This window comes from Neopelma chrysocephalum, unplaced genomic scaffold (genome assembly GCF_003984885.1).
Source record: "Neopelma chrysocephalum unplaced genomic scaffold, ASM398488v2 Primary Assembly neopelma1_44, whole genome shotgun sequence".
NCBI lineage: Eukaryota > Metazoa > Chordata > Aves > Passeriformes > Pipridae > Neopelma > Neopelma chrysocephalum.
The window spans coordinates 22,961,339-22,985,033 of NW_020897703.1; the positions used below are offsets into that span (position 1 = coordinate 22,961,339).

Genomic DNA, 23,695 nt, shown 5'->3' on the forward strand with positions numbered 1-23,695 from the left:
CCCCAATAAGAGGGCTGTGCCCTGTGACAGCGCAGCGCTGCTGCTGTGGAACCACTGGTGAACTCTCACCAGCATCTTCTGGGACATTCCTTTCCCTTTTTTTTTCTGTGTCAGCTACTTGTGCACAGTTGCTAATGACATCGCAGTGACAGGAGTGTGTGAACTGTTGTCTGGAAAAGTTTTTCTCCCACTAACACGAATCCATCCAGTACCCTGGGGCTCTGAAGCCTTTTAGAGATAAAGTTGCAACTTCTGCCTGCTGTGATTGAGGTTCACTGGGTAACCTGCTCTTGTTTGGCTGTGTAGACTTGCGCAAGTTATTCTGCATTACCCTGTTTCAGCCCCTGTCGAGTAAAAAAACAGGGCTATGTTTCAAATGCATGTTTACTTCCCTTCCTAAGGAGAAGCAAAGCTCTGTTAGTCTTTGCAAGGTAGCTTGTGATCCCTTTATGAAAGGTGTGTCCCATGCATCACTAACCCCATAGGAAATAAAGCCAAAACGCATCTCAAGAAGTCAGTATTTGTGTTTCCTCTTCTATAAGATGTTAATTTTTTAGGGGTGTTGCTGCAAATTTGTTGAGAAAAGCACTACAGGTACTGAATTATCTAGACAATGATCTTTTACTTTTTTCCTCAACAAATTACTTTCCTTATTGATTGTAAAAATGCTTATGCACTATTTCTGGTGGCAGAGAAACCCACTTAGAGCCTTGACTGCTTGTTCCCACAGAAGACTGTTGGACATTGATAAGAAAACCATATTTGTTTTGCCCACATGGTGTCCTGTGCAACTTTCATGTACTTCAGATAAAGCAAGGGGAGCCCAGAACATATTTGGTGGTACCAAGGTTGTGTGTGGGGGGGACTTCTCGGGGTCTCTTCCCAAACAGTCTTGCTGCAGCACCACAGTTGCAAGAGCCAACAGTGGACATTCTTTAAGTCCTTTTTCAAGGCCTTTCTGAATTTTTTTTGTAAAAGCAAACTTCAAATGGAATCCAATTCAGCGCCGGGGGGGGTGGGGGGATGGAGTGATGTGTGTCTGATTTCTTTTCTTTTTCCATAATTTTATTTTATTTTATACATAATCACATGTGTAAGCTGAAGTATTTGGAGTAGAAAAAGCTTACTTGAACCTTCCTAATTTTCTTTTTTGGGCAGCTAAAACAGAGGTTCTTCTGTGAGTGATGTCAAAATGGTTCCTTTGCTTGCTGTACAAACCCATATGTGCAGCCTGTGTTTCTCTTGAAGCACAGGTTTATCTGTGGAGATAATCAAAAGCCTGCATCATCCTCAAAAAATGCCTGTTTCTGATGCCTCCCACCCTGATTCCTGGGATTTTCGGCAAAGGGACATCCCCTTTAAACCTGTGCTTCTGCCTCATATCTTTTCTCTTTGAAGCCAGAGGGTTGGCTGGCCTTTGAATAGACGAGGATGAGAATACAGCAGTGGGAGGTCTGTGTCTTGCTCATAAACCTTGGCCAGAAAATCAGCTCCGACAAGTGGGGACAGGTAGCAGCGTCTTTCCCCTTATCAAATGGCACAGTGGAGCAGACACATTCCTGCAGGATCTGCGGCGGGGTGGAAGGTGGGGCCTCCTGACTGTGCCTCGCCTCTCTGCCGCTGTGCTTCACCCTGAGAGCTGCGTGCCTCCGACTTGTTGTAGAACTGTGTTATTTCTAAAGAAAACACCCTGTTTTCTCATTGTCCCTTCCCCTTGGGTGCTGGTTTTGATGTGTTCTTCAGTTTCTCTTCCTTCAGAAGGAACCAGAGGAAGTGTTTATCCATGGTTCCAGTGCTTGGGACTTCTAGGGAATGCCTTGTTGTGCCTTCGCGCCTCAGTGTATCATACTGCATGGTTTAGTGTGGCCCAACTTTTTCCTGGGGGAAAGCTTTCCCCAGGCCTCCTGCTAAAACCTTCCTCCCTCTTGTGTAAAACAATCATCATTAATGCTAATTGGGCAGCTTTGGGGTTAAATCTGCAAAGATTGCTTGGGTTTGGTAAATCCTCTGCCACTGCAAAGTAGATAATGCTAAACAAAAGATTGTCTTGATTAGATTAAAGTTGGCAAATTCATTGCCCTAATCATCATATTACCCTTCCTGTGGCTATTCAGGAATACATCACCGTAACTTACTTGAAGTAATTGAATATAATTGTCTTTTTAACTCCTATGTGTAAAACATCCATCTTTGTTAACGGCATGTGTTCCTGTCCTGCTGCCAGCTCTCAGTCCTCTTCTGGAGGGGTGGGAACAAGAAGCAGAGCCAGGCTGACGTTTATGAATTGGTAGTTGATTGCCTATAAAACCATTCATTATTTCTGACCAAGCACCTGGAAGAGAATAAAAAGGAACAGCACCAGCCACTGGATCCCATAGGCTTGGCTGATGCTCCCAGGCAGGGAAGCAGAAGGGAAGTTGTGAACTGGAACGTTGCAAAGGGACGTCACAAAAAACGACCCTTCCCCTCACCATTAGTGGCAGCCGAGCACAGGGCACATGGTGGGGTTGGAAAGGGAAGTGTGAAACAGATGCCCAAGGCAGAGGTATTACTGACCCTCCCATAGACCAAATAGGTTGAAATGCTAAAAACAAACCCGCAGTGTCAGTGGGAGGGAGGAAGTTCATGGAAATTTTTCTCCCATTAATAAGCAGAGGTGTGAGGGGGAGATGTCATTTTTATATCAATAGATAGCTAGGAAAGGAGGCCAGGCAGCAAACAGTCTGTGTTTTTTATTTCCCAGCTCTCCTGAGTGACAGGGAAAGACTCTTTTAGCACAAAAATTTCCAATATTATCTCAGCAATCAATCATGTACAAATGCACAGTTACAAAGTAAAACATAACTGGCCTGGCTCTTAAGATATTCAGTTTGACCTGGTTTTAGTAGTTTTATTATTATTAATAAATTAAACTGCTCTAGGGAATGGGCCATAGGATTAGGATATGATTCTCCGTATCATTAAAAGTCAACTACAATGGCAAATACAGTTTCAACCCATGTCAGTTCACAATTTCCTGCACTGTGGGGGTTAACTCAACCCTGGACCTGTCCATTACTGGCAGAGTGGCCACCCTGTTTTGGGAGGTTGCTAAACTTCACCTATAGGGATGCCACCAGCAGGGCTGTGAGTTGATCCCGGGACCGCAGAAGTGATCCTGCTCCTTTGGGTTTATTTGTACAGCATAAATATGGGGTGAGTGCTGCAGGAAGCCCAGCCTAGGGGCTCAGGCTGGAAGAGATGTTATCTGCCATTGGATGTCTGTGCAGGGCCAGTTGATTTTGTGACCGTGCTTTGTATGTGATGATGTAAAAGCTCCTGGGGACAGCAGTGTCCCCAGGGAAGAGGACAGTAGCTTTATGTTGTCTGCCAGCCTGGGCAGCAGTTTCAGCTGAGCATGATTCGGGGAGACCGGAGGCTTTACTGTGCTGTGGGAGCAGGGGATGGTGTGTGACAGCTCAACTGTGATGTATTTTTGACCTGGAAAAACATTGGTTACCTCTTAAAATGAAGACTCCTTACAAGTGTCCTTATGTAACAGATCATCCCTACTCAGGATGGTTAAAGGGTGAATCTTCCTGCTGCCAAAGCAAATCCTAAAGGATGCGAGTTCGTTCTCTCCCTGAGCTGCTTTTGGAAGAGGAGGGGAGGGGAGCAGAGGTGGAGGAGGTGGTTAACAGTTACTCTACTGTGTCCTGACATTAGACGAGCTGCAAAAATGCTCCCAGTGTATCAGGTAGTGTGAAGTGCCAGCCCTTTGCTGGAGCACAGAGAGCAAGTCTGCTGCAGAGCCTTAAATACTTTCCATCCCGACTACCTTCGCTTAACGCCTTTCAGCAGAGTTGGCAGGAAGGTTGTTTTTGTGTAGTCTCTCACCTCTCCCGGCAGCCTGGCTGACGGCGCCTGTGCTGCACTGTGCTCAGGGATTGTACATTGCAATGGGAGTAGGAGCCTCAGATCCTCTTGCCGATATGCTGGGAAAGGCGTATATGAGGATTACACGCAGGCTTTGCGCGACGGACCCGAGAGGAGCACATCCCCACCGGACGGAGTCAGCGTAGCTCTGTTGCAGCTGGAGTCACAGATGCAAAAGGCTGGCTTTTAAGTCTTTTATAGAAAAAGAGTTTGGCGCTTACTGGAGTTTGCTGAGCATCAGCGAGAGATTTGGCCCAAGCCTTGACACTTTGGTTTTGGATGGTGCTTCCCCACTCTACAGAGAGATGGTACCTGTCGTGGAGGCAAGTCACAGTGAAATATGGAGCACAGACCGGGTTTTGAAATGCTCACTTAGGAGGTTGGTTTTGTTTTGCTTTTAGTCTCCAGTTAGACAGAAAGGCCAAGAAACCAGAGAAGGAATGGAAAACCTGCAACGATATTAAGTTATGTTTAGCGAAGAACTTCTCTCTGTTTGTAAAGGCAGAGCAAGACCAGCATTTTATCTTTAAGCCAATTGCCGCCACAAATCTAGAAAGGGGCATCTTTACAGATGCGCTGAGCCCTATCAGAGGGTTGTATGGTATCGCTATTGCGGTCGTATGGTATTGCTGTTGAGGCTCTGCTAATTGTATTTCTTTAGCTTCTGTAATTTTAGCAGGAAGGGCCCAGGCAGCCAGGCAGCGTTGTTGGGGGTGGCGAGGAGAAATAACCTGATGAATTTTCCATCAACTCAACTCACTCAAATATTCTCGCTGTTAACTTTTGGGGTCAATAATAAATATTAAAACCTGTAGATTTAATAAGTCAATGTAGGTGTTCGGTGCCTTTTGAGACCACTTTATCTTTCCATCAAAGATGAAACAAGCTTCTCAAATGAATAAAAAATAGGGCCTCAAGTGATTACAAGTGAGAGCAATTTGGACTCCTCTCTCAGAACCTGGCAGTAGGCGCTTTTGAGCCTCTTCTGACTGCCTAGATGTTCTGCATTAGCACTGCTCTTGCTGTTATATTTTTAGGTAAATATTTTCAACTTGTGTGTACAGACCTTCAGGAACAGTGTTTGCTGCCACTCCAGGCTTGAGGGACGATGCAGGTCTGGATCCCACCAGGCTCTGTTGAGTCTGATTTGCGTTGCAAGTCTAGTTTTCCTTGGTGCTTGCTATAATCTCCTCAAGTTCAAAGAGCGCTTAGCTGCTTGTCTTTGTCAAAAACCCTGTTGGAGATCTTTTATGTCGAAGATGTAGGATTTCTCCGCATGACTTTGATTATTTATTCATTCCACTTCTCTGGTGTATGATAGCGCTGATATCATGAAGACCCCTTGTCTTGCACTGCTATTGCTCTGAAATTCATGGAGATTTAGTGCCTTTGAAATTGTTTTAAAAGGGAAGGAAAAGTTTTTGAAGTCCCTTTTTTTTTTCTTCTATTCCCCTTAACAGTGCCGCAGCACATTTTTCCGGCCTTCCACGCTCCTTTGCCAATTGACATGCGCCACCAGGAAGGACGATACCATTACGAACCTCACTCTATCCACGCTATCCACGGGTAAGTCTTGCACCTCCACTCCCATGCCTTGCTAAAGTGTCAGCCACGTGCAGTGTGCTGAATCCCACTGCTAAAGTCCCAGGGACTTATTGCCCTTCTGGCAAGCTGGCCCTACTGGCCACCCTCCACCTCATTGTCCCCATCCAGTGACAATACTGACCTCCCTGGCAGGAATGCTTTACAGCTCTGTTAAGCCTATAGAAGTGCCCTACAGCAGCAGGATGGGAGTACAGGGCTTCTTTGTTGTTATCCAGCTCAGGTCCCAGGAACAGGCTTGACTTGTGTTTTTGCACCCGCCGTGTTTCTCACATCATGCCTTGCCTGGGTCATTTCTGTCACCATCTTGGCAAAGACCCAGGCACTGGTCCCTCCCTTTGGAGACCTTGTGTACCATTCCTCCCTGTCTGCCAGCTGTGAGGACAGTGGCAAAAGGCTGCCAGGAATGCCATAATTCAGTTTGATTTCACTGGACAACATCCCGAATGGGCTGGGCAGTGTTTTCTAAAATGTGGTAAGAAGCCGGGTTCTCATGTGGGTGTTGTGTCCACTCTGGAGGGGCAGGACTCTGGGTTTTGGTGGTGGCCTTCTCATGAAAGCCTCGCCTCCCCAGGGCACCTGATGGGCAACAAGCACAGGTGCCAGTCAGGGCCTGTACCCTTAGAGGGTGATTCATGGTTAATCTCCTCATCCAGGACATGACAGGTCAATAGTCCTTGATGTCTTGAAGGAGATGTTTATAGAGAGATCTGGGTTCACCTCCTGTGAGCTTTGAGCAGGGCAAGGAAAATGGAGCCAGCAGAGATGTGAGCAGAGGTTGTAATGACCATGTGGCCAGAAGGGTTTCTTCTTGTCTCTGAAATGCACCATCCCCATGGGAGATGAGGAGCAGTGTAATGGGGTTGGTGGTCCCACAGCCGTCCCAAAGTCCTTCAACCCGCAGCTGTAACGCAGGGCCCAGACATCTGGTGAGGGACAGGTCCCAGAGCACTTGGTATAGGGGAACCAGTAAGGGCTGGAAACCCTTTGTAAGTAGAGCAAGGGAAGAACAACTAGGACTCATCACTTACAAAACTCTCCTTTAATCCTCTGGAGGTCTATTGTGGCTTCACTGTCTGGCCAGGGTCAGTGCTCACCCAGCTTTCCCACGGCTACTTGTACTTTTTCTGGATAGGTGTGAGCAGGGGAACAGTCCCTCGGCAGCAAGTAATGCAGACAGCAGCAGCCAGGAGATCTGTGGAGTCCCACAGCTACCAGGGCTTTATTCCACTTCCAAAATACTGCAGGAAATAAATGATAGGGCACTCCCCTGGATCCTAGCAGAAGACAAATCATTGTCTTTTTGGCTGTCAGTCAGTTTGACTGGATGTTTAAAGGGGCAGAGCAGCTCCTTACATACAGAGTGCAAAAGAGAAATGACAAAGCAGGTTGGTAACATGGGAATTGAGGGGGATAAGGGAGCTGAATGAAATAGTTCTGATCTTGCATGCAAGTACCTGCAAAAATTGTAGAAAACATAATGGGAGATAGTTAATAAACCAGAGCTCTGGCTAATAAAGTACATACTGACTTCTGAAAGGGGTAATATTAAAATCAGTGGTTAAAAGAGAGGGTAGCAGATGTTCTCATGTTTGTCACATGTTATTTGTGTGCTCAGTGCTCCCCTTCACTCCTCACGAGAAGCACTGGATGCACTTTATGCTGGGGCTCCACAGCAGTTTTTTTGGTGTGGTCATGAAGAAAGGTCTTCTCCAAAATGCAACTAAGAGGTTGCCAGCTGATGCTATGTACCTGTGAATCATATTCCCAGTAATGGGAGCCAGTATTTTATTTTATCTTTTTGAAGTTGTTCAGCTCTCAACCCTGGCCAGTGTATAGCACTGGCAGATCAGGCTTTAGTTCATCTGCACCAATATTAATAATCTGTTGTGTTAGCAGTGATCACATTTGTCTGTCAGTGGACCGAGTGTCCTCCTTAGTGTTTGGGTACAGTTGTTGGCAAATAACTATTTGCAAACAACTATTGCCTTTCTTCTTTGTGATTCCTCACCTTCCCAGCAGCTCCTCTCACAAAACCAACTTGCAAGGTACTGGAGAGAAAACTTGGTTGTGCGTCTTAGAAGAGGAAACATAATCTTCTTCGCAACTACCTGGGCAAAGAACTACAAAGGTGCCTTTGCGGCTGGTGAAGCACCAAAGCTGAGCAGCCAAGTACTTCGTGGCTGTGATTGTTTTTTAGGGTCAAGGGAACGCCACTTGTGTTTGGCTGTTTTCCAAATGCCCTGCACTATGGCACAACCACACTGGGAAAATTCTCAGCAGCTGTGGAGTTAGTCTCTCAATCATTTTTCCTCTTTAAATTTTGTGTGCAACTATCTTAACCTCATGTCCTGCCCTTTACTGCTCTAGTTTTTACTCTGCTTTTCTTTTGTCTTTCTTCTCTCTAATGCAGTCTCTGGAGGTCATAACATAGCACTCACCCTCCTTGCTGGAGGATCTTCAATGTGAAATCATCCAGAACATGGTGGTAGAGCTAGGCTAGAACATACTTAGTGGTTACGTGGCTCGTATTTAGTAGAGTGGGTGGACTTTGCGGAGACAGTTGAGCCTCTAGAAATTGTACTCCATCTGATGGTGTAGAAATCAATCCTTCTTGTTTTAAAAGTAAACAACACGTAAAAAAAAAAAAGAAAAAAGAGCACATACATATTTTCACTCTAGAAAATTGTGGCAAATGTTTGGAAGAAAAATTGTGTCACTGCGTTTTGGCTTTATGATTAATGTGATCGGTGCCTGACAGAGAGTCCCCAATTCATCAAGTCCATATTCTAGCCGTCTGCTGTCTTGACGGTACGAAATTTATCTAATTATGTGAACATTGCACAGCAAATTAAGTGCAGTCTCATTTGTTGCTAACTATGGGGTCTTATTATCTGCCTGCTGCATTATGTCAAAGGTTTGCTTCCTGATTGCTCGATGTGACATGTCAGTGCATTCCCCTTCATCACTGTTTGCATTTGGCCTAATGAGAACATACATTATTTTATCTTCACTGGAGGGAACTCCAGTTGCAAGGCTCTCTTGAGCAGGACCACCTGTGGGACCCTTTTCTTGGGAACGCAGATAGGAATGTGGAAAACTCAAGTAATAAAAGACCCGTGTGCCAAGATGGGCCTGAAAGACTTGCTGCATTTCTCTTCAGTGTTGTCATTCCTTCTGTCTCAGTGATATCGCTGTTAAGTAGCATGACAAATAATTTTCGGGATTTGAGTCTTCTTCCAAATCACTGAGGATTTATTATGTACATCCAGAAGCAGATTTTGTTGGTGTTTCTTTGAAGAATACTTTTGAGATTTTTTTTCAGGGTGTTCCAGTGTTTCTGCAGTCCTTAGGACAACCTACTTTTCTGTACAACCTCTGTCGTTTTCACTTATTTGGTGGTGCATTTTTGGACATCTTTCATTTTTGGACTTTTTTTTTTGGCATCAGTAATAGTTTGACAGAATCATAATGCTTGCTTGACTCGTCTAGAAAAATAAAGTACTCATTCAAATGATCCTTGAGTTCTCCGTAGGCTCTGTGGAAGTGCAGTGGTGGGTGTTACATTTGTTTTCTGCATGCAGCTTTTATTGATTTGTCACAATTTCACTCTTTACCACTGGTTTAGGTAGAACATAGGTCAGCGCTATTGGAGGGAAATGTCATCAGCCAGGATGTGTCTACAGGTCCAGAGCTGAACCAGAGAAATTCACTTTATAAGATTGAACAGGTTCTTTTCCAACAAAAAGGATACTTTGTATTTTAGTGAACTTCTTCAGAAAAACCCTATTCCACTGGGGAGCGGTCTCTGCAATAACTCCCATCTACTTTAAACTAAAGGGACTCAGTGTCAGCTTTGCAAGACCAAGCCCTTGACTCCAGAGGAAAGCTGCTGGCAGATATCGGAGGTGATTACTGATAGCTCCCTTCCACTCCCCACTATTTGGTGTGCTCAGCTACACTCAACTTTTTTTTTAAAGCACAACAAAAATAGCTAAAAACTACTTAGCTCAGCTTAAAAGTCCCTGCCAATGCAAGAGCCTTCGGGGCTAACCCTTGTAAACAGCATGCCTAGGCTTGACTCAGCAAGCAGCTTTTTAACAGTAGCTCCTAAACTGTGGTTAAAACCCATCAGGCATTATGCAGTGTAACAAACAAAAGCAACCTTGTTTTTCTACCAACATCCTGGTTTTAGGATACAGTTCTGACATTATTTATTAACAAAATATTATTGTTGCTCTTCTGTCCACAAATAAAAATAGTAAAAAAACCCCCATAGCTGATAATCACAAATTCCATGGCTTTCATGAGGACTGAATTGTCCCAAAGACCTAAACATAGAGAAGATTCCATCTCCATGATAACGTGGAGTTGCCCTTAATTTCCCTCTGGTAGGGATTTTATCTCATTTAATCAGGGATCTTCTTCCATTTCCCTGAGATCTTATTATATTACAGATTTTTCCTGATATCCAGCCTACACTTTTTTTCTTTATCTGATCCTATTACCCCTCCTTGTTGAAGTTTGCTTTGTTTTTACTGTGTTAAAAATTACAGAATACCTTTTTAGGACCAGTTCCAATGCTCCTGAGCTGTTTAGGCAGAGTAATTCACAGGCAGGCAAGGTGACTGTTGAACTTTTCATCATAACAAGACCATGTCTCAAGTGTTTACAAATTTGCCAAATTTAATGTCGAGCCCAAGATTTTCCATGTTGAATATCTGTTTCAGGCTGGTTTTCTCTTTCCTTTGTTGTTTTTTGTGAGATTCAGCCAAGGGAGGCCAAGTGGGGTTAAGGGAAAATATGTTGTTTAGCCATACAAAAAATAATCATCATCATCTTATAACTGCTTTTAGAAACACCAGTGTCTCTTACTTTAAAGTTGGAATTTGTTATTGTCACAGATGTGCCTTTTGCTCTTCTCATTCTACAAAAACACACACAAACCCCCATCAATTTTGCCAGATAGAAATCCTTTGAAAAATCTCCCTTCCAATGCACGCAGTGAAGGCGTGTTGGAGTTTTGCAGTGAAATTTTCCGAGTGCCCTCTGGCCCTGACCACTCTTTAGATGAGCTTTGCCAGGGCTTACCTGACGATGCTCCTCATTTTCTGTTGGGGCCTCTTTGTCATCCCCTCCACACAGGGGGATTCATGGCTCCATGGCAGAGAGGAGCTTTCTGCACCACTCCTGGAGCCGCTTTTGTATATTATTGGGGATGCGTAAAGTGCCTTCAGTTAACCTCCATGGGACACAGCTCCCACGAGGGAGCAGCTGGGATCCTGTCAGGCAGTTTGGGATGGGACCCCTGGTAGTGGTTGTTCCTACAGCAAGGATGCCGCTTGTCTGAGCCACAGAATGTACACACCAATAAAACCTGTGTGTTTTCATATTTACTTTGCTACTGGAGTAGAAAATCTTTGGCAGGCTGTGATTGATGGTTCTGTGCTGCTTAGGAGACAGAGCGAGCTCCCCTCGGAGTCAAAGCAAACAGCTGCTCAGAGAGGCCTTCTTATGTGTTTTGCAAAGTTTTACGACTTTCACCAAATAGATACATTGCTCATTTGGGAAACAGGTTTGGGGGCTCCCACATCCAATTTATTTTGTCCCCTTCTTTCCCACATGCTTATTTTCTTTATTTAAGAAAATAAGAATGTGTGAGTTTTCAATAGTTTGCAGAGGCTGTTCCCCCCCAGAAGGCTGGTTCAAACCTCTCCTTGGTCTGTAATTAGCAGGAGTGTGTTGCTTTTAGGTGGCTCTTTGGTAACATACATGAGGTGATTTGAGGGATTGTCAATACCAGGATTAATACTTGATGGTCACTTGATCCATCTCCAGGAGACCACAGATTAAATACTGGGCTGCTGCTGTCATGCTTTGGGAGCTGGAAAAATTACTTTATTTCCGTCTGTGCTTTATTTTTCTCATCTCTAAAATGCCATCACGGCAGTACTTGCCCTTCTGATGTCTTGAGAGCTAAGCAAAGTCAGGTAGTCTGCGACTCCTTTGGCTTCCCAGATTGGGCTTGTAGCATGTTTTCAGACATCAGGAAGGAAGTCCACAGCGCTGCCTACCTGTGCAGAAACTGAGAAGGTACACACTTAGCATGTTCTGGCCTCACTGGGAGGACAGGCTGATCAGGTCTTTTGAAAATGGGGCAGACATAATCCAAAACACTCATCAGGGATAGAATGTTTCTATAGGCTTTTCCAATCTGATAAACTATTCTACAGAAAAAAAAAAAAAAGAAAAAAAAAACAACCAAAAACCAAAACAAGAAAAAAAAACCACCCAAAACCAAACCAACCAAACACAAAACCACACAGCTTTCTCTTTTGAACCCTGTTAACAGTTTTCAAGCATATTCCATTATGGGAGAAATCTGCACATCTATGCCGTTTTTTAAATTCAGGGTATTTTCGTCATGTGTGTTTAGGTAAACAGCCTTCAGAATACTTTGAATGACTCAAACCTGAAGTCCAGAGTGACTTCAGGGTTCAGAGTCACTAAACTGTGCAATGAAACACAGATTGGACTTAAAAACATTTGGGCTGGATCTTCAGTTGCTGAACGCTGGTGACATTGCGCTGGAGTGAAGGGCCTCGGTGAGCTCAGATGGAGTCATGCCCAATAGTACTTAGTGAAGATCTGGGCCACCAAGTTGCTGGTGCTGTGAAAAACTGCAGCTCTAATTTAGCCTCATCACCACCAGAAGTGTAAAAATGGCTAAGAGGTTTTAGTATTGAGAACAAAAGCATGATCTTTGAGGTCTTTTATGTAAACCTCTGGCATGTGTTCATTTAATATGATGTCACTCTGTAATCCACCATTGCTTTTAAATGTCATTCTCAGAGCTTCATGTCAGCGAGTCTTAAGTGATAATCCCTTTGCTTACCTCACTTTATAGTAGATTAAAAGTGACTTCATGCTTCCACCTTATCCGCTGTTAAGCTTGTGCTTTAGAAAAAAAATTATTTGAACTTGCTTCTCCTGCTGCTTTCTAAAGAGTTTCTAAACAGAGAGCGTGTGTCTTTCAGAAGCTATCTCAATAGGATTGCCCATTCTCCATTGCTTTCAGCATCTGTGAAAATGGATAAATGTTCAGTGCCAACTCCCCTGCCCTTTTAAACTCCGGTGTTCTGAATTTGTTTCTCAAGTTTTCTCTCAGCTAAACGGAGAGCACTACCCCTCCTGGCCTCTTCTTTTTCTTAATCCTAAATAAATCCCCTCTCTAGATGACATTTCACCTCTCACCAGCTTCTTACAGTCATGAAGACGAGATGATGGGACCTGTTGCGGTGTTTTGCTTCTCTGTAGCACTTTCTCTTGTACAGCACGGGGGTGTGTGGGTTCGCCCTTTCTGATCTTGTATCTCTTGGTTGAACTTTTACTCTATCCTGTAGCAAATCCTTTCTCAGTATATAAAACTCTCCGTACAGTTCACCTCTCTGGTCCACCCTCCATTTTTTCTCTCGCTGAATTTCACCCTCCTGCTCCTAGCACACCTCCTTGTGTAACATGTCCCACCAGATGTTTGCTGCATGTTGTCATATCCTTCCTCCCTTCTCTGGCCAGGCTGCAGCCTGCAGCATATAGTCAAATATCAATCTGCTCAGCCTCCTCATTTTCACTGTGTTTCTCTGAAATCCTTCCAGTGTGTGTGAAGATAAATGGCCAAACCTTATCCATCCCATTGGCTTGTGGAATGAAGCCTGTGGCACATCCCTTTTCAGGTGCTAGTTAATCTGGATTCCCAGCTATCAGTGGCCAAGGGGAACAAATCGCACAAGGTGCTGAGAGATAAAAACTAATGGTAGGAATGCTGGCTTGTGATACTGGCAGAAAAAATGTAGGATTTTTAATGTCCATACAGAGCGGAAATTTTCAAATCTCATCCAAAAGTTCCCCCCACGCAACAAAGAGCAGAGAAGTCAATTTACCCTGGATGGATGAAGGACTGAGTCAACTCTACTGGGATTAGAACATGTGGTTCGAGGGATCCTAGGTATTTTGGGTCTGATTCTCAGACCACCCAGATGGCTGGGGGAAAGTTAAAAAAAATAATACTAATAAAAAAAAGGACCCTATTTGGCAGAACTCTGACTTTGCATACCCTGCATGGAGCTGACGCCATACAGACACATCTGCACAAACCAAAAGGCAGAACTGGGTGCTGTTACTCTGGCAAATCTCAGATCTGCACAGCACTCCTGTGGGAGTGCGTGCATTTAAGTGGGCTTTCTAGATCCCTGGCTTTGACACTAAACCACGTATGTATGTTTTTCTTCTGTGTGCCAGACCATTTTGAGAATTTGTGATTTTACACAATTTTCTGCCTTGGAGGCTTTTCTTTCCCATTCTTTTATGTTTCACCAGTGATATTAAATAGACAACTAACAGATAAAATTTAGAGTATTTCTCAAGGGTCAAATTTTTAAAGGTGTCTGTGTTATTTTAGATCATAAATCTCATTGTATTTGGTCTGGCTAACAATATTTGAGAGTGGGTGTTGTAGGTTTCCAAATACTGTTGACTCTTAGAGCTGGATTGTCAAGTGCTGGTAATGCAAAGCATCAGTGGGTTTTTCAAACATCACAGTTTATGTCAAACTCCTTCAACGTCCGTTGAAACTCAGGGCACTAAAGCCAACTCTAGTAAAGGAGTTAAGTACCTAAAAATTAATAGAATGGATGGAGTGAACACAAACATGTTAATGAGATGGCTTGTGCATGCTTGGAATCCTGCGAACATGTCCAGGTTGTGCAGCTCCTGTAGGACCAATGGGTATGTTTTCTGCCTTGTCTCCTCTCTTTTGTTGGAGCATGCACATGGCAAATCTTGTGGGAGGATGTGCTATGGAAAAAAAGCATATTCAAGGTTTAGATGATATCAGCTGGCCTGGCTCCACTTCAAGAGCAAGTTTACTGCATTCCCTGCACTCACTTTGTTGGTGTATGTAGGGTCGGTTTTTGATAGAACTGATCGTGGTAGCTGATAGTGAATCAGGAGAATGTGAGCCTTCTGATGATTTTTTTAAGCTGATACTTGGGGGGGACACCTTAGAGCATGGTAGGAGCTATGGCATGAGCTGATTATGCAGAGGGTCACACAGAAAGTAGTCTAGGCTAGAGAACCATTTTAAAGCCTCTTCCTATTTAGGAAAACATGTAAGTATATGCTTAATTAGAAATGCCTGTTTAGGTCTGTTAACTTTATGTTCACATACTGTCCTGAAGAGAGGTGTTCTTCTGAAGATACCATAGAATAGAAATGGTACTAAATCCTGCTTGTGTATTTCTGCTGTAAAAGTAGTTCATATTAGCAATTTTTCTTGTGCCAATCTGAACCTGGCTGTTGACTTCGGACCTGTTACAGTAATGGATTATTTGCTGGCATTCTCATGAAAGGCTTCACTTCAGTTGTGTTTCTTTAGATAATTTTTGCAAAGTAGAAGTCAAGGTCCAATGAAGAGGGACTCTAGAGCTGTGGTGGTTACTTCCCCATAGTATTGCTGAGAGTCCAGCATCATCACAGAGATCCCAAAACTGGAGTCAAACAGGCCAATTTGGAGGAGCCTAATCACCAAGTTACTGGGACAAAACGTCCCAGTGTTTACTTCCTAGGAAGAGCAAATTTTCAAGGAATTAGCAGTGTTTGAGGTGCTCCATTGGTCAGGTCAGACTGTGTTGGTCCTGCTTGTTTGAAAAGACCCTCAAGGAGTCAATCATGTTTTTAGTTCTTTGGGAGTAACTGAAATGAGGTCTTTGCTGCTGTATTACCCTGATCACAAGGCACGCATTTTGTGATGGCATCTCTTGGGGATCACAGTACAGCATGAGAATTAGTTTGTTGTAGGAGCTAGGTCAGGGTGAATAATTCTATAATCTGTAGACCAGTGAGAAAGATTTTGCAGTTCGTTCCCAGGGGAGAAATTATATAAAAGTTATTTCTAGTTTTCCCTTTTTTCCTAGTTCTCCAGCCCAACTGATATCTCTGTAAGAAGTATTGGTAGGAACTGAGGAACACTGGGGTATCTGCAAAGTTTTATCCAGTACATGTTAATGCTTAGTTATTATTTTTTGTATATTGTTTCCAGTAGAAGTCTCTAAACAGAGAAGTAGTCATAATGAAGTCAGTGTCAGCAGACCCCAAACCACTTTATTCACTTGAAAAAATAGTAAAGTTCCGAAGTCCAAATAGATTTCTGTCCATCTTTGGAAAAGGTATTGTACGTGCACACATAACCAAACCATTTTTTAGGCTAAGTTAGAGAAATTCAAGCCCTCCCTCAGGGGATATGATGATCAGAATGTAAGAGACTAAAATGGAATTTAGCCAGTTTTAAAACCACGTCTTTTAAGAGTTCCACAGGACCTTTACAGAGGACAAATACACTGGCCTTTTGGGCTATAGCAGATAGGAATGACAACCACTTCATATTCCTCACCAGAGCATCATCACGTGGTGTTTCCTAATGAGTCAGAGGGAAAGGCACTCTCCCACCAACACCACTTCCTCTGTGTCCTGGGATTTTCTTTGCAAGTCATCAATTCAAGGCTTGGCTAGGTCTTGACCTCTCTTGGCATGTGAGATCTAAACCTGGTATGACTCCAGACTTCCCTCGACCGCATCTGGTTTGAATCCTGTCAGTGCCCAGACGAGTGTTACCACAAGAATAAGAAACTCTTCAAAGAGTTGTTTGTTTGTTTGTTTTTTTACAAGCAAGCTTCTGCCAAATGTGAAGTAGGAGCTCTGTGAGCTGTAACTTCTTTCCCTTCAAGTCCTGATGTGCTGATGGACCACAGGATCCTATCATCCTGGTTTCTCCTTGCTTGCAGAGCAGGATTCACACTTCTGGTGAATGGTGTGACAGTTTCTGATAAGTATGGATGGTGAGCAGACTTGGGCTTTTCTGCACACATGTCACATTGTTTCAGGTATGTCACTCTGGTGCAGCATACTGGGTGAATGACCGTTCCCAGGGTGACTCAGTGAGTAAATGGCACAAACTGAGGGATAGAAAATTCCTTGAGGTGCCTTGCACTGAAGAGTAGATTGTGCTTCCTCCTAAGATCTTGCACTAGGTGCAGTGGTTTCCTATCCCTTCATTTGGTTTTTGACTACATTGCCAAACTGGCCTTTTTCCAGGACCTGGTTGCTGTGATTGACTTAATTGCTTTGTGTTTCATAAACCCATCCCCAACCCTTCCAGCCCCATGTTCATTGATGGCTTTTCTCCCAGGTAGGGCAATTCTGTGGTTCGCATGCTCACCAGTGAAATTGCTGCAATCTGTGAATTTTCAGAGCAGTGAGGGTTTGTGTGTACATGTGTTGTGTGTGTGTAGTCTTCCTTACTTACCAGTGCAAGGTCTCAGTCTAATCTCCTCCTCCTGTTATCATCCTCACTGGGTGAAAGCTGGGCTGAAAGTTAATCTCCTTGCCTACAGTGCATCATGGTCTGCACTCCCCTGATCAAATTTGAGTTTCATTTGAAAGAGCCACTGGCATCCAGGAACAAATCTTTGATTAAAATGAAACTGTAGACTTTTAGAAGTTGTTCTTGAAGTCTGAAGGCAGAAGATGGTGTAGCCAGGGAATCTGGTAAAAATCCATGGGTACAATAGCATGGACTGCAATTGATGTTAATTTTTGGCTCATGAAACTTTCCTCCTGTATCACTGAACAGCAGAATGAGAGCTTTCAAGTGGGACTTTTGTAATTAAAAGTTTATCTCGTACCAATAGGTCCTTATAACTCTTCTTGCACTTGCTGTGTCCCTCAGATGCTCTATGACTGACCTTAGAAAATGACCTGTGCATTCTTGTACCTTTTTTTTATTGGCTAGAAGCTCTTTTATAGCAGGCATGAATGGTTGATTAATCCTTACAGCTTTCATGAGTGCCAAATGTGTACTGCATGCTGGGTAAGAGAAATTATTTTCCTATTAGATTATTAACAGCTTTAAAACTTGTACTGTAATGTGATGTGCACAAAGGGAATTGTGAATCTTAGCAGTTCAGATCTGGATAGTTGGATTTCCTTGGTTACTAATAACACTACAGATTATTTAAACTGTAAAATATTTTAAAAATTCACATTATTTTCACCTATTACATCCTGTGCTTATTTTAACAAATCAAGCAGCAGATACAACTAAACAAAAAAACCCCAAAACATGCAAAGTACAGGACCTTAAGTCCTATTTTCAAAGTAAACTCTGAGACAGAAGTATTTGATATCAAAATCCCATCAGCAGCCTACTCCTACAACTGTGTGGGAGCTTACACCCCACTGAAGTCACCTTGGGCTGCAAAAGATACTTGAAGGTGCAAAAAGATGACTGATGGGTCTTTCAAAAGCTGCTACTACATGGAAACCTCACTGCTGGGATTTCAGCTTAGCTTTGATTTCCAGGCTTGGTTTGTTTGCCGCTGTGTTGTCTAAAACAGGTAAAGCAATCCACTGCAACTGAGCAGTTCTAGTTTCTCATTTCCAGACCACAGTACAATGGCCCTGTGCTTGCCTTTTCAAAAACCAGAGAGAAATGTTTAAATAATATTTTGTGCTAAATTATTAAAATTGCTGCAAATGTTTTCATTAAAATTTGAGTGTGTTTAATATCCCTTCTCTTGAATTTTAAATAGAACCAATACTTGGTGACTTAATTATCCAGCAATATCTCTTTTTTTAGTTTTTTGTCTTATATTAATAAAATGAGTGTATTTACATAGTTCCAACCTAAGCACATCTTGTTTTACTGAATAAGTGCATCATTTAAAGGGCACACAATGTTAACACCTTTTGGCTCACCTGAGCCTTTACATCATGCAACGTGCTGAATCCCATAATGAACTTTATCCTAAGCAAAAAATAAATCACTTTCTCTATCCTTCCTTATAAAATGTTCAGAAAAAACCCACAACTCTCTAGTAATTTTAAACTATCCCCATTGCATTGAGGTTTCATCCAGACTACTGTCATGGTTTGAGCAGGCCCAAAATCCAATTCTGATTCCTAGCCCCCCACCCACATCTCAACCCCATGTGAGATGGGTTTTCCAGACAAAAACACGAGACTCAATATGGGGGAAGGAATATATTACAAAGACTATACACATAAATAAATACTATAATACACTGTATACAATCTTAACTCTATATCTATCTCTACCATGACAGTAATATTTACAATGGGCCAAATCTCTTCTCCCTCCAAATAAAAGTCCAGGAGAGAAGAAGAAGAAAAGACCCCTTCCAGTCTCTGAGCAGCAGGTCTTCCTCTCTAGGCAGCAGGCTCTCTTCTTCTCTTCCACCAGAAACAGTTGCTGGCTCTCTGCCAGCACACACGAGGGAGGTTTCCAAGTCTCTCTCGGCCCCTGTCTCCAAACAAGGGGTCTTTCCACGGGCTGCGTAACCCCAGACACGGCCGCTACACCATGGTCATATCACGAAGCACCGGGGTCTTCATGACGGTCTGGTATCCTCAGGGGAAATCAAGCCCCTGTGCAGAGCTCCCATGCTCTGACTCAAAGATGGCTGCCAGCTTCTCTGAAGCCTGGCAGCAGTGGGGGGGGGGCAAGGTCACCCCACACACACACATTCCTTCGGCCGTCCTGGCTTATCTCTCAGGAGGCCATGAGCTTCCTAGCTCCTCTCAGCAGTGCATACTGCACTTTAGGACTCCTCTCAGTCCACCACCCCCTCCTCTTTCTCGGAGGGGTCTCTAGCGAGTTTGGGGGGTTTGGTTATCCAGTTCTTACCCCCGGAACTCTGTCTGTGCCGTGGTCTCGATTCTCTTTCTGCTGCTGCTTTTCCTTTTCTTCAGACAGGTCTGTGTCTGCCTTGGCTGCATACCGGCTTCTGCTGCTTCTTATCTGCTTGGCCTTCTGCCACTGCTCCGGTACGCTGCTGTCTCTGCTGCTGCTCCCAGCGTCTCCCACTGCTCCTACCGGGGAGAAACTCCCCCAGCTTCTCAGCCACAGGCACTCAGTCCAGTCTGACACTGTTCTGAGTCCCTGCAGCCCCCCAACCAGGGGCTGGGGGGGGCAGAGCCCCCTAAGGGGCCGGAGCCCCTTCTCCTCGTGGCCTCTACAACATGGCCACCTCTTCTTCCCACAACAAGTACTACTGCTTCTCTTCCGGTCTCCAGAGATATGTTTATATTTTGCAGGAGCACTGATTGGGTTAAGCCCCAAGGGTCACCACCCCCTGGGGGTTACCACTTTTCCTAGTTTCAGGGGAAAACCTGGCTCAAACCACTACTAGAGTACCATCTCAAACAGACTTTGGCTGCTGTTGTGGAAAGCAATGGCTGTAACCTATGAGTTGAGTACCTGCAGTTGACCATTCAAAGACAGCAGCTGTCTCTTCCTTGGCTCTACATAGTTTGAGAGTGTGCAGAAATGGGGCTGGAGGTCTCATCGCTCTCATCACTTAAATGCCACAAGAGGAGCATAAAGTGGTGTTTGGTGAGATGCAAGAAGGGTGATTTTTGAGGTTGCGGAGTGATGAGGATCTTCCTGTTTCTCCTTCTGGGTCAGCAGTATGGACAATCACCAGAACTGTGAGCGTCAGTAGGATGTCTGGGGGCCTTTGCCAGCACCGATGCTGTAAAAAAAATCCTGCTTTTCAGGCAGCACCCCAAATCCAGCTGCAATTCCCTGGAAAGGGGAGGGTAAAGAATGGCTGTGCAACAGATGCAACATTTAAGGTCAGTTTGGGATAATTTAAGGATCAGCTAAGGACTGGAGATACTGAATTTCCTACTTTTACCCAGCTGAGCCTAGTGCCCAGTTTTAACCTGAGTTGAAGGAAGGTCTGCTGTATCTAATATTGATGTGAGGCCCCAAGCAGGCAGAGAGGCAGCAGAGAGCAGTGGCCAGGGCAAATGAAGCCACGGCACAGCCCTAAGGGCAGAAGCTACTGCAGGTGGGTGGTGTGGTGATGAGCTGTCTGTTCTCAGACCTCCTCTCCTGCCAGGCTGGAGAGCACCAGACCCACTGGACACCAGCACAGCCACGGCGGATGCGCAAGGGTGGCTTCTTTGACCTAGAAAGGCCGTGTGTGTGTGTACATCACTCTCCAGCTACGATGACAACGGCTCTTTGAAATGCTTTTCTGCATTTGCATTTACAAAAGCTGGATAAGCCTTTTTTTAAAAAAATCTGATAAGTAGCAGGCAATTGAATTAACCACTGTTGACTGTATTGCTGTCTCTTAACAAACTCCATCTGTATGGTCTCCCTTTGTAGACACAATTTTATAACTTAATTTCCCTACCAAAACATCAGTGTTTACTTAGTAAGAAATCTGTTCTTTGTCAGCTTAAAACAGTGATTTCTTTATTACCACTCTGCGCAAGGAATGACAGCATGGAGTTGGCACTGGAGCAAGTCTGGTTGAGTCTACAGCGTTGTAATGGAAACAGGGTGAACTGAGGGTCAAGTATAATGGGATTTGTATACAGAAATGTGTCTGCATAAGGAATAGCTGCATGAGATAAGAGAATGAAAGATGAGGCCCGCAGGTCTCCCATTCCAGGGTGTTGGGAAGGAGGTATTGCTGTAGGTACACAGGGCTGCTGACATGGGAGATGGGGTTACCTCTGCACCGACGTAGAGGAGTTGCCTAAAACACACATGCATCCAGCACTAGCTGACGTCAGTGAGTGTTGGATGGATTGGGGCAGTGGTCAGGGATTACTCTAAGAATGTTTTGTATGTAATTTTTATTGATTTTGAGAAGCATGGGTCGATGAGGGGTTTTCAAGCTGTTACAGTCTATGGCCTCTCTAAAAATTTTCTAGCTGAGTTGTTAAATGTGGTATAGTGAATTTGGCTCATAAAAAGAGGCTTGCAGGGGTTTTTTGCTGTCTTTCACAGCCCCTTGAAGGAGTTTTAGTGATTCCCAAGGGTTTTGCAAACCACAGGTTGAAAAGCACTAGTGTAAACTTTCAGCAGTAAACAGCTGGGGAACATCAGATCCCTATTCCTTCCTTGATAAATGTGTTCTATTTTCCTGTGCCATTGAAAAAATGGAAGAATAGGAGAGCAGCTGTAGTCAGTGACACCAACAGACCTGGGAGCAAAAGAGCATTGGAAGGAAGGCTTTTCGGGTGGTTACATGGCAGATGAGATATAAAACACCCCATCTTTTTTAACATGAGATGATGATTTGGGTGGTGGGGGAAGCATCCTGGCTCATTTGAAGCATGTTGAAGTTGTACAGTGCAGTGAGCAGTGCTGGGGTTTTGCCATAAGGCTGGGCTTCTGTTTATTGCGTTTACTTTCTCCTGCTATAGAGGCTTTCTCAGTCTTACATTTCAGGCTAGAGCTGGTAGAGAAATGCCAGTGAGTTATTGCAGTCACTTGGAGAGAGACTCTGCTTTCTCTCAATTCTATTCATCTTTTCCCTATGGAAAATTAAATCCTAGCTGGATGTTGCCCAGATTTTTAAAACATTTGCATTTCATTCAGATTCACTTTCTTTCTAATGATAAAAAAAAAATAGAAAAAAAATGATAGGTTAAAATTAGAAGAAATTAAAGCTGAAGTGCTGATTTATTGTTAATTTTCTTATTTTGTACAGAAAACTCCAGACACTTCCAAGCAAAAAGCTTGTTTGGAATAAAAAGGGTTTATTCCCTGCAATCGCATCAGTGAAAAACTTTTACCTAGTTCTGCTCTTCACCGTATAATTGCTTGCTTTTCAGCATACTTGTAGCAAAGGAAAGGCTGGTTAGATCAGCCAGGCTGCTGGATCAGATCTTACATTACATCTTGAGCTCTTTGAGTGCCATTAGCATTCCCTTTTAGAAGTGAAGAAATATTGACAGTTTCGTAGGTTATCTCGCATTTTACTGCACGTTAGGGCACTTCAAAGTCTTTATGTAGTGATGGGAACTGTCATGAAGTAGATGTGAAAAGGGCCTTTGGTCCAACTAAACCTGTCAGCAAGAAGATTTAGGGCAGATGGTTATTATTAGAAATCAATGTATTTATTATATATTGTTCAGGAATATTTCCCTTTGGAGGTTACCGTGAGTGCTGTTGCTGTTTAAAATGTGTCAAATGCCAGCGAAATTAATTCCTGCAGAAAACCCAGGGAGCCCCAACCAAAAGCTTTGTTATTATGGGAATGCACGTCTTTTCCTCCTTTGTGCTGTGATGCACTAGAGGCAGATACCTGGCATGTGTGTGTGTGTGAGATGTATTTCTGTGCAGCTATCACAATCACCTCTATATACAGACAGAGCTCCTCTGACTGCTGTGTCTGGAAAGGCTTTGTAGAGATCTGTGCTGTACCTGTTCCCATTTTGTTTTATTCCCCTTTGTAAACCATGGCTTTTTGGTTACTTACAGTTAGTTATGGCAGCTTGCTGCTGCTTAGAGCAAGCACGTCATCTGTCCAAAGCCTGAACACCAGCAGTTTTCCCCTGTACTTTAGAAAAGAGAAGCAGGACATTGCAGGTTTTTGTAATTAATTGGATGTAGGTTTTTGTTCCTTGGTGTCTTGTTTAGCTATAGGATTTAAGTTATAGGACCTTGGATTATGGAAAGAGGGCATTCCCAATAGAAAAGAAGCATATTAGCAGAAGCATTAATGCTGGAAGTCACCGTCCTGGAACAACGATTCATTTTCCGTTCGCCCCGTGATTTACAGCACATTCCAACCAAGTGATTTGGCTATGGTCTTCTGGCATAACATTGTTTGCCCTTTCCCTGACATTTTGCATATAAAGAAAAGTTATGAGCTTCTTGGGCATTCAAGGTACCAGGAAATGCAGGAGTCTACCTAATTTGTTAACATGAAATTATAGATGTCAGACACAGACTCTGTTAGTTAACATTGGTTAGAGTAATGCTGCAGCCAGTTGATTGTATTACAGTCATGATGAAGAGGAATGGTCTTTTTTTGCTTTTCTGGGATATGACAGGTATGGAGCCAAGGCAGACTTAAAGTGTAATGAATGAATAAGCATTTTCTATGGTTTGCCTGACTCTTCCATGAGCTCCATTGCTGTGGTGTTGCTGCCACTGACTTGCTCTCTCCTCAATGGGTTAGTACTGGCATAACATGAAAAGAGACTTTTCAGGAGCACTACAGGAATAGTCTTTTAAATGTTAAATCCTTCTGTAGCACTTGCATGTTATTACCTTTTAAGGGAGAGAAGCTGCCAC

The 23,695-nt window shown here is 43.7% G+C and overlaps 1 protein-coding gene across 1 annotated transcript in view; it reads left to right on the top strand.

Annotated features, from left to right (window-relative positions):
* The window catches only part of GLI2 (GLI family zinc finger 2), a 193,143-nt gene that overhangs the window by 119,400 nt on the left and 50,048 nt on the right, over nt 1–23,695 (top strand). Inside the window, exon 3 of the mRNA XM_027678946.1 lies at nt 5,376–5,481. Within this exon, the coding sequence (XP_027534747.1) occupies nt 5,376–5,481 (106 nt within the window). The remainder of the gene's footprint in view (nt 1–5,375; nt 5,482–23,695) is intronic.